Source organism: Echinops telfairi, unplaced genomic scaffold (assembly GCF_000313985.2).
Source record: "Echinops telfairi isolate 266 unplaced genomic scaffold, ASM31398v2 ScPeMD7_7429;HRSCAF=8467, whole genome shotgun sequence".
NCBI lineage: Eukaryota > Metazoa > Chordata > Mammalia > Afrosoricida > Tenrecidae > Echinops > Echinops telfairi.
Genome location: NW_022111329.1, coordinates 1,032,548 through 1,044,116, shown reverse-complemented (window position 1 = coordinate 1,044,116; position 11,569 = coordinate 1,032,548). Strand labels below are relative to the sequence as shown.

The 11,569-nt window shown below is 39.0% G+C and overlaps 1 protein-coding gene across 1 annotated transcript; it reads left to right on the top strand.

The window, feature by feature from the left end:
• The first annotated feature begins 167 nt into the window (after window positions 1-167).
• Window positions 168-9,867, top strand: CUNH9orf64 (chromosome unknown C9orf64 homolog). The gene is made up of 4 exons (XM_004715961.2): window positions 168-665; window positions 1,173-1,432; window positions 6,725-6,920; window positions 9,085-9,867. Exons 1-4 carry the CDS (start codon window positions 329-331, stop codon window positions 9,315-9,317), a joined length of 1,026 nt encoding a protein of 341 aa, XP_004716018.1. The 5' UTR covers window positions 168-328; the 3' UTR covers window positions 9,318-9,867.
• Window positions 9,868-11,569: the final 1,702 nt, after the last annotated feature.

Genomic DNA, 11,569 nt, shown 5'->3' with positions numbered 1-11,569 from the left:
GCCTAGGGCGGCCGGTCCAAGGCGGAAACATGTCCGCTCCGCGCCAAGGGGAGAGTAGGCCGGCTCCTCACCCGGAAGTGCCTCCTGCCGGCCCCTCACCCGGAAGTGCCTCCTGTGGCCTCCCCGTGTGCGGGCCCAGCGAGTTGGTAGTCCTGCCACGCCCTCCGGTGGAGGCCCCACTCTCTGGTAGGGAGGCGACCCCGTCCGTCGGTCGGAAGCGGGCGAGGCGTCCCCGAACCCCGGGTCTTCACTGAACTTGCGAGCGCGGGCGTGTCCGCGCTGGGAGAGGAGTCTGGGCAGGTTTCGAGTTCTTTAGTGGAAAGGCAAGATGGGCGGGCCCCTCACGCCCAGGGAATCTGCCAAACTCATCGCAGAAAGCAGTCGGGATGTGTTCGTGGATGGCGCGGGCGTGCGGCGCGTGGCCGAGCTGCTGCTCCCGCAGGCCTGCGGGCCGGAGCTGCAGGTGCAGGCATGGAAGGCCCTCCACGAGCTGAACCCCCAGGCGGCCGACGAGGCCGCCGTCAACTGGGTGTTCCTCACAGACACGCTGAACTTCTCCTTCTGGTCGGAGAGCGACGAGCGCAGGTGTCTGGTGGGCTACAAAGGGAAAATGTACAGCGGATTCTGGTCGCTGTGCGCCGCAGTCAACCGAGCCCTCGACGAAGGTTGGTGCAGGCGCTCGCCGTCGAAAGTTTCCGTTTCCTGGGGTCTCCAGGAGGGTCTGGGGGCCGGGGGGTGGTGGGGTGGTGGTGGTGGTGGTGTGTGTGTGTGTGTGTGTGTGTGTGATACACTATATGCCATGTATTATTAATAAGGCAAACCCGAAGCTTTTCATTGCCAGCTCCTTGGCTTAAATGAAAGGTGCCAGAAGAGGCTGACATGAAATCCTTCGTCGAAATGAACCTAATATTTAAGTCCGCTAAATGAACCCTAGCTAGGATTTAAATGATTCTAGTTATTTAAGCCTAAAAGTCCGCTTTCCTAAAGAGGTCCCTTTGATGATGATGCCGAAAGAATAAAGCGGTAAATATTAGGAAACACTTTACGTAATTAAAACTCATCGGATGCAATATCAACAGTTGTTGAGTACAGACAGAAAATGAAAGTTCTGATTTTAAGTTTAAGGGTCGAATGAATATATAAGAATGAACTTTTTTTTTTGTTCCCCAAAGGGGTACCAATCACTAGTGCCACCTACTATGCCACAGTGACCTTGGGGCAGGTTCATCATATATTCCGATCTGACACAGATGTTCCCATGCCTTTGATCGAAGAGAGGCATCAGATTCTCAATGAAACCGGGAAAATTCTACTTGAGAAGTTTGGAGGCTCGTTTCTTAATTGTGTTAAAAAAAGTGGAAAGAGTGCACAAAAATTACTGCACTTGGTAGTTGAGAATTTTCCTTCTTACAGAGATGTGACGAACTTTGCGGTGAGTTGTGTCCGGTAGGGTTTTTAGAATTCTTAACGATGCTTAATAAATAAATGCTTTCCCATCTAGAACTTCTTTAACGGTTAAAACCCAAATATCTGAAGTTAATTCCGTGTGCACAAGAAATAGTAACAAAATTGTTAAGTAGTGTTTCAGAGACTTTTGATTTCTGGTCAGTATCTTTGCTGTAGTTGTTTGTCCTTTTTAATTTTGTACTTTTAAAATCTTCCAAACCTGGCCCTCTTTTATTACCACTTGGGGAAAACTAGGTTCTTCAGAAACTTTCGTTCAGTGGATGATAATCTATTCTGATAAACATACTTTTTTTTTTCTTGCACAGTTCACATATATATGATAGTATATACTTCCTTTTTCATGCTCAATATAATTCACACTATCTGGGTACAAAATAAGGTTGAATTCATGTACTCTGTGTGTGAACATTTTTATTATATTCTCCCAGTGTTTGTGTGTATGTGTGTGAATATTTTTATTATATCCTCACAGTGTGTACCTGGGTTTGTTTCTGTAAAGTTCTTTTAGAATCCTTTATTTGCATTTTTTTTGGTCACAAAAGTAGAGGCAGCTTTACAGGAATTGTTTCTGGGCAGAGACTCAAGACTTGTTTCCAAGCCTCTAGTCGGTACTTGTCCCTCTCATTCCATATAGCTTGCAAGAAAGATTTCAGGTGAGGGACAAAATTCAGGCAAGAGTCAGAGCAAAGGTTTGAACAGAAAGAGTAGGTATATTGAAAAGGGATACTAAAAGACCAGGCAAAATGTAAAGCTGGACCATATGGTCGCTGATGGTGGACTTCTCACCATAGGCTGGCTTACTGGCAGGTTTTCTGCTATTGGCAGGTGCTCTGTTTTGTACCTTCTTCCTTTCAGGTAAGTATATTCTGGCACCCTAGCACCCAGACTTCATGCTGTGGTCTTGTCACAGATACAAAACTCAAGAGTATATTCAGTCATTGTGGTTGTTGTATGAACATCTATTTCCCCCACCCCTCCCCTTCCATTATCTCCAATATCTAGGGTTTCTTCCATTGATAAGGGATGCTGTTTTATTCTGCCCTCCATCTACCTTTGTGCTGCTGGAGGCTACGTGCAGAAGCATGTCTCTACCTCTCTTTTGTGTTTAATATTCCTATGAGTTTCCTTCTCCCCATGGTAGTTTCTGACTAGCTAACAGAATTACATAAATATTTATTGCATAAGCAAATAATATATATCAAATTGAAAATTTATAACCTGTAATTACAAGTCAAAAACAATAACTAAAATTATTATTTTAATTGCTCTTTATGATTTATAGAGCTTTTACACATACAATCTTATTTGATCTGCAGAACAGTTCTGCAGGGCCTACAGCTAGGATCATTGTTTTACTTTTTTTCAGGCCAGGAATAAGTCTGAGATGTTAAAAGTCAGGAAATAAGAAACTTTTCTGTTCTGTGGTTTTTAGACTGTCTTTATAAAATGAGAGATGCTGGAGTATGTATGTTAATTAGGAGTCCTTTTTTTAATATAATTAAGAGTCTTTTAGTTGCAAATGGCAGAAACATAAAATAGAAAAAGTTTAAAAAGAGGACTTTTTGGATGGGCTTGGGGATAGGTTTACCGCCCTTCATGAACATCTAAGACCTGGGACTCTGATGTCATCAGGATTCCATTTTTCATCTTTGCTTATGTAGTGCCACTTTCACTTTGGACAGATTTCTCCATGTGGTAGGAAATACAACTGTCCATGAATTTGTCATCTTATTACTTCAGCCATCAAAGAAGAGACATATTTTCTCAGTTTTGGTTCCAAAAATCCTGGACAGGGATTGATTGAATTAGCATAGGTTATAACCAAATAAGTATGGCTGCAGGGGGTGCATGGAGCACAAGCAGTTCCCAGAAAAGAGGTCCCAAATTACTATTGAATTACATTCTGTTTCTGACCATTTTACTAATGCAAAGGTTATTTTGAGATTTATCTTTTGTCTTTGAAATAAAAGTTATTTCAGAATTGTTTTCAAAGATATTATGGATCAAGTTCTTTGATGTACATCATTTAGACCAAAGGTTCCCAAACTTATTTGGCCTACCACCCCCTACTCAGTGCCCCCTGGCAACTAAAAAGCTTTTGTACTATATTTCATAATCCAGGATAACGTGTAAATACCTGCTATTGTAGCCCCCTGGTTGTTCTAGTGCCCACCCCTCCCCTCCCCCAGGGAGCAGTGTCACTCAATTTGATTTCTCAAATTACTGATTTAGACCAGCTAAAAATATTCAACAGTATTTGAAAGATAATTTATCAAACTGCCATTCATGTGGCTAATAATGCATATATTCCATAATCAGTGGTAGTGGAGGAAAGATTAAACTTAACATGAATTTAGGATGGAGTGAATTTGGAATACCATGTAGTTTACTTTTAAGTTGTCCTGAGGTTTATTTTTAAATATTTTTTAAGAACATAAGTTTGGACAGTGTAAGATATGACAAAATAATAATTTATAAATTATCAAGGGTTCATGAGGGAGAGGAGAGCGGGGAGGAAGGGGGAAAAGTGAGGAGCTGATGCCAGGGGCTTAAGTGGAGAGCAAATGTTTTGAGAATGATGAGGACGATGAATGTACAAATGTGCTTTACACTATTGATATATGTATGGATTGTGATGAGTTGTATGAGCCACCAATAAAATGATTTTAAAGAAAAGTGTTTTTTTTAAGTTATTTTTAAAAAACAGATGATGGTATTGATGTAGCAAACAATTACTGAGATTGTTTTATCTACAGAAAATACTTTTTTTCGTTTGTTTGTTTTTTTGTTTTTTTTTAAATGCTTTTGATTTGATTTGCTTTGTTAAATGTTTTTAAATGCACTAGGATATAGATTATATTTAAAATTGAGCCATTTCACATCAGTACTAATATCTAAGATACATCCTTACAGAAAAATCCCCAAATCTTAACACATTCTTAAAGGAATAATATATGTCAGTCATTTTTCAGTTATGATATTGCTTATTGGTTCAAGTGTGAGGATTTTTGTCTTCTTTCAAGTGTAATCAATCCATACTGAAAGCTGTAGTTTGATCTTCAACAGTAAGTGCTTTAAGTTCTCTTTGCTTTCAGCAGACAAGATTGCTTGTTATTCATTAACCTACCTCCAATTCTGTTGCAGTATACTTCTTTGCTTAGTCCATTTTGTTAGATTATTTCCTCAGCATACAGATTGAGTATGATACAAGTATACAGCCTGATACACAGCATTCTCGTTCTGTTTGCACAGCTGCCCCTTGGTCTATGTACAGGTTCTGGTGAGCACAATTAAGTGGTTTGGAATTTCCATAGTTTGTTGTGATCCATACAGTCATAAGCCTTTGCACACTCAGTATGGTGCAAGTAAACATCTTTTTGGCTTTTCTGCTTTCAGCTAACATGCATGTAGCATTGGCAATAATATCCTTTGTTGTTGTTCTGAATCTGGCTTGAATTTTTGGCAGTTCTCTGTTGATTTAATGCTACAACCACAGCCATGGCTTTAGTGTAATTTTACTTGTGTCTGATGTTAATGATATTGTTTGATAATATCCTCATTCTGTTGGATCACCATTTTTGGAATGGCCGCAAATATGGATCTCTCCATTTAGTTGGCCGAGTAGCAGTCTTCTACCTTTCTTGGCATAGATAAGAGTGTGCTTTCTGTGTTGTATCCATTTGTTGGAATATCTCATTTGGTATTCTGTCAATTCTTGTAGGCTTGTCTTTTTTAAATCATTTTTCTGGGGGCTCGTACAGCTCTTATCACAATGGGTACAGACATCCATTGTGTCAAGCATATTTGTACATATGTTGCCGTCATCATTTTCAAAACATTTTCTTCCTATTTGAGCCCTTGATATCAGCTCCTCATGTTCCCGCTGACCCACCCTCCCTCCCTCTTGATCCCTTGATAATTTGTAAATCCACCCCCACCCTCATAGGCTTGTCTTTTATGGTTGCCTTCAGTGCAGCTTGGATTTCTACCTTTAATACTATTGATTCTTGATCATTTGCTACTTAACTAAAGTGATTGAATGTCAACCAATTCTTTTTGGTACAGTGACTCTGTCTTCCTTTTATTCCTCCCATATTTGGTCATCTGTAAATAGAGATAACTTATTTCTTCTTTTCTAATCTGCATGCCTTTTATTTTTTATTTTTTTGGTTATTGCTAGATAATAAAGGATTGAATAGAAGTGATGAGAACAGACACTTATGTATTGTTTCTGAATTTAACAGGAAAGCTTTCACACTTTCTCCCTTAAATATAATGTTGGTTTTTGGCTTTCCATATATATTCTGAATCATATGGAAAAATATCCCTTCTTTTCCAATCTTTTTTAGGATTTTCATGAAGAAAGGGTGTTGGATGTTAACAAATGTTTTATCTGCTCCCATGGAGATGAACATGTATTTTTTTTTCCTTTGTTCTGTTGATGTGGTATATTACATTGATTGGTTTTCTATTGAATCATCCTTACATTCCTGGAATAAATCCCATTTAGCTACGATGTGTGACTCAGTATACTTCTGGATTCTGTTTGCCAGTGTTTGGTCAAGAATTTATACATGTATAGTTGTAAGAGATATTGGCCTTTCATTTTATTTTTTCTGTGATGCCTTTGTCTGGTTTGGGTAGACTAGATAAATTCTGGTTGTTGATCAATTCTATTTCTGTCACTGACCAAATGTAACTTACTCATTTTCTGACAAGATATAATTTGAGAATTAATGTGATTTTAAAAAATTAATGTGATTATCTCAGAAGTGAGTTTAAGAATGATTTTCTTCCCTATATTCTTCAGTTATTTAATTAAGGGGAATTACTAATGTAGTCAGAAATATATATATATACACACACAAAGAAATACATGTACACACACAACTAAATGTATATATTAGATTTTAGAAACTTTCAAAAGGGGTAACCTATAAAATAAGCTGTTGGATAAAGCTGACACATAGAAATATGCATATGGAGTAATAGTATTGAAAAAGAACAGTAAATAGCAGTACCAGGATTGCATAAATTGCATTTGATATGCCATGAAAAAAATAGGAAGTAAATTTGTGGTAATGTAGGAAATGTGTTTATTAGATCTCTTTTTTTTCCTTTAAAAGGTCTATGAATTATTACTAACAAAGTAAGAAAGATTATTTTACCCTTGAAAATGTTCATATGTGCTTGTTTGCATAACCTGTGTAAAGCTTTCAGCTACCTAGTTTACATTGATATTCTCTTTGTTCATCAGGGGAAACAGATTTCTTTTTATAAGCGGGCCCAGATCCTTGTGGCAGATACCTGGGGTGTGTTAGAAGGAAAAGGAGATGGCTGCTTTCAGGACATCTCCAGTATCACCATGTTTGCTGACTATAGATTACCTCAGGTGCTTGCTCATCTGGGGGCCCTGAGATACTCTGATGAACTACTGAAGAAGCTTCTTAAAGGTTTGCAACTTTAATTCTTTCATATACTGTGAATTGTAGAGTATCTATATAGTTTCGTTAACACAAATTCTCTTTCATGAAAAAAAGCACTATTTATTGCTAAAAGTACAATAAGGAGAAATTGCTGTTTTTGTTATTGTTGTTTAACTGGAATACAATACAAATATTATGGAAAATTGTGCTATTTGGACATTATGATTTCAGATCTTATTAGTAAAGTGAAACCCAAAGTTGCTTTATATGAAGGTGTGCAACACTATGAACAGTTCACCAGGTTTAGTGTTCGCAGTGTTTAGCTGAAGAACACATTACTAAGTGGCTTAAAAAGACAAAAACATATTGTCTCCCACTCCTGGAGGCCAGAAGTCCAAAATCAAGGTGTCAGCAGGACCATTCCCTCTAAAGGTCTCTAGGTCCTTCCTTAGCTTCCTAACTCTGGTACTTGCGGCAATCCTCGAAGGTCTTTGGCGTATAGCTGCATCATCCAGTCTTTGCCTCCATCTTGTCTCCTTTGTGACTTTGTGATCACTCCTCATATAAGGATTCTAGTCATTGGATTTAGGACCCATCTATCTGCAAAGATTTTTTTCCCCCCCAAATCAGGTCACCTTTATAGGTAAGGCAGAGAAGTAAGAGTGGTGGTGGTTAGGATTTGAACCTATCTTTTGGGGAGATGGAACTCAACCCACTGTAATTATCTATGGCTGTGTAACAAATAACTAGGAGCCCTGGTGGTGTAGTGGTTATGTGTTGGACTACAAGGCTAGCAGTTTGAAATCCCCACTGCTCCTCAGGAGGACAAGGCTTTCTATTCCCATAAAGCATTGTGGTCTTGGAAACCCACATTGGCACTTCTGTCCTATTTTATAGGGTTGCTGTGAGTCTTCATCATCTCAATAGCATTGAGTTTGGCTTTTGATATGTATAACAGATTTTGTTAAAATTTAGTGGTTTAAAATAACAAACTTCACAGTTTCAGTAGTCTGGAATATGGGTGCTGCTATCAGCTGTAGTTGCAGTTTCGCCTAATGGCTTGACTTGGGGGTAGTCTGCTCACTCTGAGGTTATTAGCAGACTTTGGTTCCTTACTACCAGGTCCTCTCCATAGATCTGCCTCTTCACAGGGCAGCTGGCTTCCCCGGGGTCTGCGTGATCCAAGATAGAACAAAGATGCAAGAGCACCCCAGACAGAAGCCATCGTCTTTATGTCCTAATTCGGAAGTTACATCCCATCAATTCTGCTAAATTCAATGAGTTAGAAGCAATTCACTTAATCTAGCAGAGAATTATACTATGGGAAGGTGGTGGTATAGATGGTAGCCACATAGAGTTTGATCAAGTATTTCCTTTTGCCTCAAGAATGCTTTACACATAGTTTATCACATAATGCAAAGCTAGGTAGAAACTATAAATGGTGTTAAAACAATAAAGACATGGGATTTTATTTACAATATAATTTTATGAGAAAGGTGCTATAACATTATATATGGTCTTATTACATTTGTCTAACATGAAATCTGCATGTGTCTATAGAAAAAAGAAACATTAAATTTCTCATGATTCTAAAAAAAAAAAGTAATAATAAAACAACACAATTACAAAATGTATTTGGCACTTTGTTAGCATAATACAAAGATATCCTTCAAAGATAAAAAGTGTAAGATAAATAAAACTTTTATTTCAACAACAACAAAAAAGAATGCTTTACACAATTTTGAATTCGTTGTCAACACTAATTAAATTAAGTTGCCAATTATAATTAGTTGAAAATTAGGAGATCTTGCATAAAAATCAAACTTCCTGACTTCTCTTAAAAATCTAGAAATATGAAAACATTAGGTCTCTTTGTAGAAAGGGCAGCACATACTCCAGTTCACTATCGTTTGCATCTGGCTGCTTTATTTATTGTACCAGGAGGCTTCTAAAAGTTCAAAGGAAAGTGGAATGAAAAGATAATGGAATTTTTCCACAAACTTTTGGAAGCCCTTCGTATTGATGCCTAAGTTTAGAAATGGTTTCAGTTACTAAAATTTAAAAATCTGAGGCTTGTGTTTTTCAAATTAGTTCTATTTAAATACTGCATTTTGTTCTGCATTAAGGTTCTCAGAGTTTATATCATTCGGCATTGATATTTCTTGTTCTGATTTTTCCCCTTACCTTGCAGGAGAAATGCTCTCATATGGGGATAAGCAAGAGGTTGAAATCCGAGGATGCTCAATTTGGTGTGTTGAACTGATCAGGGATTATCTTCTGATGCTTATTGAAAAAAAGGGTGCAAAAACTAGCGGAGAGATCAATTCTGTTCTTCTGGATTATTACTTATGGGACTATGCCCGTGATCACAGGGCTGACATGAAAGGAATTCCATTTCATCGCACACGTTGCATTTACTATTGACCCAAAGTGTGACTTGATCAAAGAGATCTCCTCTTCCATTTCTCTGACGTAAAATAATACGGCTTTGCTTTGATATTAGAAGATAATACAGATTACAGGTACAAGTCGATGGATGATCCAGCCCCGCTTAATTTTTTTTTTTTGGTGATATGCCATAGTGTGTTCTGAACTTTATCCTTTGCTTATGTCGTTCTGACTGTATTTCCTCTTCCCATGAATCAGAGTGATAAAATTATAAAGGAATTATACTTTCTTTCACCTTTGAGATCTCAGACTTCCTAAAATTAATCAAGCCTTATAAAATCTGATGAAATCATCATGAGAATAATTTAGCCATTCAATTGGTATTTAAAGAGAGAGAGAGGGTAGGGTTGTGAATATTATAAACACCAATGTTCTTGTAAAATCAACCTTGACAGTGTATTTTAAACTTTTTTTACTGGTAATTATTGTGGGTTTTGTATATGATGACTTTCAATTTTGGATATGGTTGCTGAGAATTTTTCTCAGAATTAAATTCGATTTAAATAAAGATTATCTAAAAATTGTGGTTTGTGGTAAAAGTTTACAGAGCAAATAAATTAGTTTCCCATGCACCAATTTATGTACATTTTATTCATGATATTAGGTGGAATCACATCAATGTAACAGCACTCTTCTTATCTCTTCCCTGGTTTCCTTGTTTCCATTCCAGTGGGAACAGGGAAGAGAGTGTATGAGGACAAACTCTCAACAGGCATACGTTAAGGAGTCTGGGAGGCCAAGGCTCCTTTAGAGGAAACCTTCACGTTCATGAGTTGGAGGTGTGTCCCACTCACTTTGTCCTAATAAAAGTTATTCCCCATGATGCACCCCATGATAATGCCAAATTTAAGATGCTGTTTGCAAACACATGATCACTGACTATACTCTTGGAAGGCAACTGCTTGAAGGCTATCTGCCTGAAGGTTGTCATCAAAGGCATCCAGACCCTGTTGTCTGCCCCACCCTAAGTAGGGCGCACTCCCTTCTGATACCGATCATAGATTTTTCCTCTGCAGAATTGCTCAGACACTTAGCTAAGGTCATAGCAACTCAGCCGACCAAGAGCCCGCCCTTCTTGTTACTTATGTGCCTGCCTGTCAAATTTATGCCTGTTGTACAACCCCTTCCTGTTAACATATGTGCTTACTGTGGCCTGCATGCCAGAGATTATATACACTCTAAGGTCTCACTGCTCAAACCTGGCTCCTGAAGTTATGACAGGAGGTGAGCCCTTGCATGCTTTATGTTGTCTCTTTAATTTATCCCTCAGTTATACAACCACTCCTTGGGTCCATTCTGTTGTGGGGAAGCTGGTCTCCCACACATTCAACCATCTTGTCTGTTCTGTGCTGCCTTCTGACTTTGGGCAAATGCTGCTCTTTTGGTTTCCTGTGGCTGCTTGTTCACTGGTCATATTCTCGGGAATTGCACCAGCCTCAATCAGACCAGTAAATCTGTTTTTTATGATGTTGAATTTTCTTAATCCCCTCCATCCCCCACCCCAACTCGGTCAAAGATATATTTGCAATCCTAATCGGAGTGGTTGGTAGTGATAACCCAGTAACACCTACTTCTGGTCTCAGTCTAGTGAAGGCTGTGGTTTCTGTGTTCCATTTGTTCTTTGGCTAATTGTTTTCTTGTGCAATAAAAGGCAATGGAGATGGACATTCTGGCTTCTCCATTACCACAAGGCAGGGGTTAGACATGCCTCTGTTAGGTTTCTTGAGTGGGAAATACCTTGATTCTTGGCTTCGCACGAGAAAGAATTCACACCGGAGCCAGGTTTGTGATCCAAGTGAGTTTTCATAAAAGGACAGAAGTTTCAGGTTATACAGTCACTGAACACGGGCAACTCATGGGACTACACACCCACACGTGGTGGCCTGAGGCCAGAGAGAGAGATCGCTGCTCTGCCAAGTGAAAGGCGGAGAAGAAACGGAAGGGACTGGCGGTCTCGAGGTCCCAGTATTTGGAGCCTTCAGCTGGAAGGCGTGGTCAAAATTATTGGTTGACCCCATTGGCTGAATTAAGTCCACCTGGCCTAGTTTGGGCCCACTCAGGTGTACCACCGCCCACTTGGCTTGGGGGCCTGAATTGGTGCATGTCCTTTAGACACCCTGTGAGGAACAGAAGGATTTCTCTTAAGTTGTCTCCCCAAAATATATGCCAGACTTAGCTTGAGAATAATTGTTCACTAGGCAGCGAAAGTAGGTCAGAGGTTATTCTCC